We start from the raw sequence: 8597 nt of genomic DNA on the forward strand, positions 1-8597 counted from the left end.
CTTATCTGTTTTGACCGGTGGTTGTGTATTACTTTACTCTATGGTTTTGACCAAAGAAAACATTTTACTCCAAGTTTTGACTTTGACTTTTTTTTAAAATTATTTTACGGCCCTGGATAGGTACCAGTTCTTGGGACCTATTTTTAATAATTTTTGTTTTCAACTGGCTGTACAGCTCTGGGTTCTAATTTTTTGAGCCTGGTGTTTTAGCTTAGCTTTGTTTATAACTTTATATATTATGATACTTCTGCTCTACTCGTGTGCTTCTGCCTTTATTCTCTATCTACGCTTCTATACTATGTACCTACACATTAGAGACTCGAGACGGGTAAGATTATTAATTTAATAGTTTTCAGAATTTCATATAGAATAAGGCATGAGTAAGGTGTTCCCCGTAGTCCCGTCTGTCAGGTACTGTAGGCGACAAAAAGTACAAAATACGGCGTTTTGTGAACGAGGTAGGATTAATAAATTAGACCCAGAAAAGTATTTAAAGTAGAAGTAGAGCCGAAGTAGGCTGTGGGATGGTGGTAAGCACCTTTATATTTTGCGTATTAGCAGCGCTCGATCTACCTGTACCTACTTCAGATAAAAACCAAAAAATCGCTCACGAGTCGGACTCGCACCCGAAAGGTTTCGTACCATCGTACATGAAATATTACCACTTTTTAATTTTCATGGGGCCTATTTTTTATTTGTTATAGCGGCAATAGGAGACACATTCTGTGAAAATTTCAACTCTACATATTACGGTTCACGAGATACAGCCCGCTGACAGACAGACTTAGGAATAGGGTCTCGGGTTACGGAGGAAAAAATACTATATTATGTTAGTTACCTAACTTAAAATAAAAATATTATATTACTTACTACGATGTTTAAAATAGAATGGAGTAGGTACTATTATATTATATTCTGTGTCATGGATGAGTATAAAAAACATTAACCACATTTCAAGAGTTTTATTTTTATTGGTCTTTGTACAACAATTTTTTTACAGAAAACCAAAATGGCAGCGCAGCATTATGTGTAGCCATTAGAGTAGAAGTATCACAAAAATCAATACTACCCGTGCGTGATAAGTTGAGACTCGCCTGGAATGCAATGAATGCAACCCTCCGCCCGCTTCCCCTGTAACTTCCCCTCAAGCTCCCGCGTTGTACTGTAGACAACGCCATTTTTTTAACATCTAAGGCCTCCTACGCACTGGCGACCATGGTCGCCGCGACCTGGCCGCGGCGGCCAGTGAATTCTGGACTTTATATGGCAATCGCTATAGCCCCTACGCACTTAGCGGCCAGCGACCAGCGGCCACCGTTGGCCGCGGCGTCCAATTTGATGCCACGCGACCAGCGACCAATCGTGGCCGTCGAGAACATCACTTCTGTATTAAAATTCATCAGTGCTACCGCATCGGCCGCGGCGACCAGACGTGTAGCTAGCTACAGAGTGATTATTTTACAATGGCCAATTTCGACACGGAAAGGTTCATAATTGAAGTTGAAAATAGAAGAGGTTTATGGGATTTAGCATCAAATGATTACTCCAATAAAGTCCAATGAAGTCGACTGCAAATTTTTCGGCCGTCCACATGTCGCGCTTGCCTACGCACCGGCGACCATAGCCGCGGCGGCCTGGCCGCGTCTATGGTCGCCAGTGCGTAGGAGGCCTAAGTCTCGTACTTGCTTACGTCACGCAACGACGACGCGCTCCGATTTTTGTCTACAGTACAACCATGCGTCTGTGGCGTCACCGCCCCCTTAACTTATTGCGCACGAGTAGTACCTAATAATTTACTCATTTTCTCATTTATTGATTAGCATTCATGTACATTATACAATAATAATAACATGAAGCCCCGTCAGGGCATTGCAAACAACTTGTTACATTTTAGTCCTATATAAACCTACTTAGCTATAATATCTATATACTTACTATCGAAATTATTCTTATATTCAGCTGTAATAATATACAGCAATTTTAGCAATTACTATATGTAGTGTCAACCTAATAAGATTAATTTCAATATACAAGTTTCAGTTATGATTAAATTAACAAAATTGGATACAATTATTGATTATGAAATTACAATTACAATAAGAGACAACAGTTACAATTATGTTTAATCTAAATACATATATAAAAGGAAAAGGTGACCGACTGATCTATCAACGCACAGCTCAAACTACTTACTGGACGGATCGGGGCGATTACGTAAAACGTTGCAGTAGCGACAGCAGTAGCAAGGCGACAGTTCATTTACTGTCTCTCTTCTTTTTCTTCTTATTTTGCTTTATGGCTATTGCTGTCTCTCTCTAACCGCTGTTTTGACAGCAATGATCGCGAGATTTACGCCTGTCGCAAGCCCCGCACCCCGCGGGTCGGGCATGCAGATAGCTATTATGACGTAGACATCTGCGAAGGAAGGATTTTTGAAAATTCAACCCCTAAGGGGGTAAAATAGGAGTTTGGAATTTGTGCAGTCCACGCGGACGAAGTTGCGGGAATGAGCAATTATAAGTCATAGGTCATGTCATTAATCAATCTCAATAATAATCTAAACCAATAAAAAGAAATCCTTTACGAAAAATGATTGTAAATTTTCATGTGTCTCACTAAACCGCCTTTATCTCTAAATTTATGATTGCATAACTTACAACTATAAGGTTTTTCCCCAGTGTGAGTTCGCATGTGCACAATTAAATAATCATTCCTTGTACATTTATAATTGCATATCGTACAAGCATAAGGCTTGTGTCCGGTGTGAATTTTCATGTGGTTCACCAAATAACTACTGTGTGTACATGTATATGCGCACAAACTACACAAATAAGGTTTTTCCTGACTGTGAATTCTCATGTGTTTCACTACATCACTATTTCTCGAACATCTATAATCGCATAGCGTACAAGCATGAGGCTTTTCCCCAGTGTGCGTTTTCATGTGTCTCATTAAACCACCTCTATCTACAAATTTATAATCGCATAACTTACAACTATGAGGTTTTTCCCCAGTGTGTGTTCGCATGTGCACCAATAAGCGAGTGTGTGTTGAACATTTATATTCACATGAATTACACGAATAAGGTTTTTCCCCAGTGTGAATTCTGATATGCTCCACTAAACGATTATTTGTTGAACATTTGTATTCGCATGCACTACACGAAAAAGGTTTTTCCCCAGTATGAATTCTCATGTGCACCACTAAACCAGTACCCGTTGAACATTTATATTTACATACACTACACGAATAAGGTTTTTCCCCAGTATGAATTCTCATGTGGTTCTCTAAACGAGTATCAGTTGAACATTTATATTTGCATAAACTACACGAATAAAGTTTTCCCCTAGTGTGAGTTCGCATGTGTTTAACTAAAGAACTATTTTGTTTACATTCATATTCGCATAAATTACATGAATAAGGTGTTCCCTTACTGTGAGTTCTCATGTGCCTCACTAAATGACTATTTCGCGCACATTTATAATTGCATGAACTACATGCATAACGCTTTTCCCCAGTGTGGGTTTGCATGTGCCTCACTATATGACTATTTGTTGTACTTCTATAATTGCATATCTCACAAGCAAAAGGTTTTTCCCCAGTGTGAATTTTCACGTGATACCGTAAATTGCCTTTATGCGCAGTTTTAAATTTACAAAATGCACAAGCATAAGGTTTTATTTTGTTATGAGCCTGGATGTGTTTAATTAGGAGACTTTTCCGTTTAAACATCTTTTGGCAAATGTCACAAGTAAACGATTTTTTCTCAGGAAATGTATTTGAATTATTTTCGGCTGCATTATTAAGTTGTACATCGATGCTATTAGTGGAACAACCAGGTTCACTTTTAACTCTTACTTCATTAGTGACCGGTTTAATGTTTTCTGTTGAAGGGACTACATTATAACTTATTGCTCGATACTCTTTAGATATTGTAGACGCATTATCAATATTCTGATTTTCATAAGAACTAACAGCTTTCCGTGTTTTCGTGTGTGATGCGTCTTGTCTAGGCACAACTTTAAACTTTTTACAATCATATAACTTGACCACACAATTAGTTAGTCTATCTAGGTTTATGTGTGCCCTATTGTTGCTTACAGCTACCTCGCCATAGTTAGTTTCAGGGCCTCGTTCACTTTCCCCGATTGTATTATTGGCTTCTTCAGTTGCATGCACTTTGTTGGCATTATTTGTCGCAAGTCTCGCGGGCAAGGAAGCAGCTGAAACAAAACATATTTACTAATTAACGTTTTTCAAAATGTCTTAATTTGATCCTAAATTGATAATAAACTAACTACCAAAATATTCACAATAATTTTATTCGATCGATAAGTGCAATAAAAATGCATTTGTAATTTCTAACCCCGCGAAAATGCTAACAGCCATTTTTTAAGGTTTATGAGTTATGATGACGTCACACGGATAGGTGAACAACGATATTTCAGTGAAATACATTACAACTTACAAATACAATCCATGTGACGTCACAGTCGGAATTCATCATGGCGGCTACAGCTTCGTGCATTTCGAATATTTGAAGAACAGATTAAAAAAAGTGAAATTTTTAAAATTAATCATAAAATTCATTATATAATTTTATAAACTGAAATTAATATTTTTTGATTGTTTATTGCTAATACTATCTTGTATAAACATTTTTATTTTTTTTCCCCGCTTGATGTAAAATAACCTATCGTAAATGTTTGTGCTGACAGCAAGTTAAGGACACGATAAAAATATTTGAATGTATGATTGACTCACTGAGCTCACTTACCTACAGTTTGAGGCAAGTCTGCAGAAGGACAAGACTCAACGTTCTGCTTCCAAATGCTCAGTCTGTGAAGCAAATTACAATGTGTTTAGAGTGAACTGTGTATGGGGGGCCACTAGCATGTTACAGTATCTAGAGTGTACTGGGGGCCACTAGCATGTTACAGTATCTAGAGTGTACTGGGGGCCACTAGCATGTTACAGTATCTAGAGTGTACTGGGGGCCACTAGCATGTTACAGTATCTAGAGTGTACTGGGGGCCACTAGCATGTTACAGTATCTAGAGTGTACTGGGGGCCACTAGCATGTTACAGTATCTAGAGTGTACTGGGGGCCACTAGCATGTTACAGTATCTAGAGTGTACTGGGGGCCACTAGCATGTTACAGTATCTAGAGTGTACTGGGGGCCACTAGCATGTTACAGTATCTAGAGTGTACTGGGGGCCACTAGCATGTTACAGTATCTAGAGTGTACTGGGGGCCACTAGCATGTTACAGTATCTAGAGTGTACTGGGGGCCACTAGCATGTTACAGTATCTAGAGTGTACTGGGGGCCACTAGCATGTTACAGTATCTAGAGTGTACTGGGGGCCACTAGCATGTTACAGTATCTAGAGTGTACTGGGGGCCACTAGCATGTTACAGTATCTAGAGTGTACTGGGGGCCACTAGCATGTTACAGTATCTAGAGTTTACTGGGGGCCACTAGCATGTTACAGTATCTAGAGTTTACTGGGGGCCACTAGCATGTTACAGTATCTAGAGTGTACTGGGGGCCACTAGCATGTTACAGTATCTAGAGTGTACTGGGGGCCACTAGCATGTTACAGTATCTAGAGTGTACTGGGGGCCACTAGCATGTTACAGTATCTAGAGTGTACTGGGGGCCACTAGCATGTTACAGTATCTAGAGTGTACTGGGGGCCACTAGCATGTTACAGTATCTAGAGTGTACTGGGGGCCACTAGCATGTTACAGTATCTAGAGTGTACTGGGGGCCACTAGCATGTTACAGTATCTAGAGTGTACTGGGGGCCACTAGCATGTTACAGTATCTAGAGTGTACTGGGGGCCACTAGCATGTTACAGTATCTAGAGTGTACTGGGGGCCACTAGCACAGTACAGTTTAATTTCAAAGAAACATCATTAGTATTGTAAGGTGGACTGACTTGTCATTAGTGCTGAGTGCAGAGAGTGAGGGGACAGAGCGCTGAGCCACTTGTGACGCGGCACTGGCTTCCTCGCCGGCACCGTTCTGCCAAATGCAAAACAAATTCATCATATTACTGCCCATAGAGTCTGCACAAGTAAACCAGCTGTGGTGTGAACAATCTCACCTGCAGATGCAAGTGCATATGTTGCACGTACGCATGTACATGGAGGAATTCCTCAGTACAAAGTATACATTGGATGGGAGCACTTTCATACTTTATCGGATCCTGCGTCTCAGCCACTTGTTCTGCAGCTGGTGCTTTCCCCTTGAGAGCTTTGCAAAGAGCTTCATTCAGAAGTTGCGTTTGCAACTTCATGTTTTCATTAGATAAGCATTCTTCGTTAGATGCACCAAATCCACCGTAGACCTTATTGTCATCATCATTTGTCACTTCTGTGTCCAACACAGAGTCATCCCTTGCTTCAATTTTTACTACAATGTTGTCTACTGTTTCCTCTAATTCTGTCTGTCTGTCTTCCGAGGGATGTTCTGGTATGTATAACTCACAGGGGTCGGGGCCTAGCACAGTCCACACAATGTTACTCTTCAGTTGGTGTTTTGTGCGATCTATCATCTGTATATGTTGTATTGTTAACTGAAACAAATCATCCATTGAATGAGTACATCATTGCTGATGGCTCGGTTTACAAAAGAAAGGAAAATTGAAAGAAAGCAAGGCATAAAGTACTCACTAATTCATGTTTGTCAACCAAGTCCATCATCAGTGCACGGGCTCTCAAGCTCTTGTCTCTAAACCTACTAAAGTTTCTCAATCTCTGAGCACATTGTACACAGAGTGTTTGTTTTAAGTGAAGGAATTCATTACACAACTGAAACATTTAATTGAATTATATTTTGAAAATTTCTTTATTAAATAATACAGCACTGCCTAAAGATTTATCAAAGCAGTAGATGATGCCCACAACTTCGTCTACGTGAAGTTAAGTTTTTTCAAATTCCGTGGGAACTCTGTGATTTTCCGGGGTAAAAAGTAGCCTATGTCCTTACCCGGGACATAAGCCAACGCTGTACCAAATTTCATCAAAATCAATTAAACTGTTGGGCTGTGAAAAGCTAGCAGGCAGACAGACAGACATACAGACAGACACACTTTCGCATTTATTTTGTTTTGTAATATCTGCACTGTTTACCCATATTCGCAATAAAGAAATTTGAATTGAATTGAATATAATATTAGTATAGATTTAGCAATGTACAGCAAAGTACGTTCAAACTTCAACTTGAATTAACTTTGCTCTACACAGCTCTATCTTGTGAGTGCTATGTATAACTATAGAGACCACTTACAACAGTATGTCCAGTTAACTGTTCATATGCTCCTTCCAAATTGTGTTTGCTCATTAGACACAGCTTGCTGTCAGTGTCTAGACATATCATGCAAACCTGTAAATATGCCACTACGTAAAATCATATTCCGATATTGACACACATTTTTCAATGTTCTTTGAAACAAATGCCAAGTTACCTGCACTGTTGAAGGAATAGCACCAGCAACTAGTTGCCTGAATCCACTTTCTGCTTCACAAATGTCATCATCTAGAAAGTGCCGCGAGCAGACCACGGCAGAGTCTGGCAGCTGACTGCCTTGCTTGCCGAGGGCCCTGAGCCAAGCTGCACGGAGACTGCCTTCGCGGGGGAAACTGTAAGGCAAACTGACTTGACCACCAGTGACTTTTCTTTGTATATTCCATGCCACGCTAGCTCTGGACTTAGATCTCAGCTTGTGGTATGCGACAATGCAGTCTAAGATAGAAGCTGGCTGACTTAGAAAGGTTAGGTAGGAACTTAAACGGTTTAATTGAACCTATACCCCTTATCGGTTTACATCAAGATATAGTACTGGTACACTAAATCGCTAGGCGGCTAGTCTTAGCTGGAAAAGAGGTTAACGAGCCAAAGCCTCTCACCAGACCAAATCATATATAAATTTTCAAATAGCCCCTGTTTGGATTAAACATGGGGCCTCCCACTTTTACGACCAGTCACCAGGCGTCGAATTTTGTCAGATTGTGATGTCAGCGCATGTCTACTGTTTTACAACAACAATGAATGTAAAATAATATACTCACCCATGAAAACTGATCCCGTTACCGTCCGTTGTGGTCACGTTATCTGCAGTATTATTGCAGAAAGGCACACAACACCGCATATTCAATGTTTATGTAAATCTAACAAAGAGTAATATAATTATAGGGTAAAAATTAATCAGTTGATTTCTTTAGTAGTACCATGTAATCACTATTGATCACTATAAAATGGACTACTCATAATGTACTCTGTGACTACTCCGTATAGTTTTAGACAGTCCTTATTCGGAGCACTTCTGACACAGATTAATTCTTCTAAGCTTTCAGGGTAGAGCGGAGCGAGACCAATAATCAGATTAATTAGGGCAATAATTATTGTATACGTTCACTCTTCCAGTTTGTATTAATCCTTGGATGAATATTGAATCTCTATGTATTAATCTATGACTACTCCATAGATAATACATAATATAGACTACTCAAACAAGGGCCGGTACCCGGTACTATCTTTCCTATCGGCCATATCACTGGCTTTTATTTCTGGTCACTGTCACTGGTG

General features: G+C 39.7%; 2 protein-coding genes across 3 annotated transcripts in view; one reads left to right on the forward strand and one right to left on the reverse strand.

Moving 5' to 3' along the window:
* Tom40 (Translocase of outer membrane 40) overlaps nucleotides 1–8597 on the forward strand; it is a 127536-nt gene that overhangs the window by 57290 nt on the left and 61649 nt on the right. The window lies entirely within an intron of this gene.
* On the reverse strand, nucleotides 948–8332 carry LOC117993207 (zinc finger protein 420-like). 2 transcript variants are annotated; one of them, XM_069506705.1, is made up of 9 exons: nucleotides 8081–8332; nucleotides 7477–7651; nucleotides 7302–7394; nucleotides 6683–6820; nucleotides 6115–6585; nucleotides 5947–6032; nucleotides 4778–4839; nucleotides 1670–4223; nucleotides 948–1189 (listed from the first exon to the last, which is right to left on the reverse strand). In XM_069506705.1, exons 1-8 carry the CDS (start codon nucleotides 8158–8160, stop codon nucleotides 2581–2583), a joined length of 2748 nt encoding a protein of 915 aa, XP_069362806.1. In that variant the 5' UTR covers nucleotides 8161–8332; the 3' UTR covers nucleotides 948–1189; nucleotides 1670–2580. The 2 variants fall into 2 exon arrangements, with proteins under 2 accessions (XP_069362806.1, XP_069362805.1); XM_069506704.1 differs by having other exon boundaries at nucleotides 7299–7394.

This window comes from Maniola hyperantus, chromosome 23 (genome assembly GCF_902806685.2).
Source record: "Maniola hyperantus chromosome 23, iAphHyp1.2, whole genome shotgun sequence".
Classification (NCBI taxonomy): Eukaryota; Metazoa; Arthropoda; class Insecta; order Lepidoptera; family Nymphalidae; genus Maniola; species Maniola hyperantus.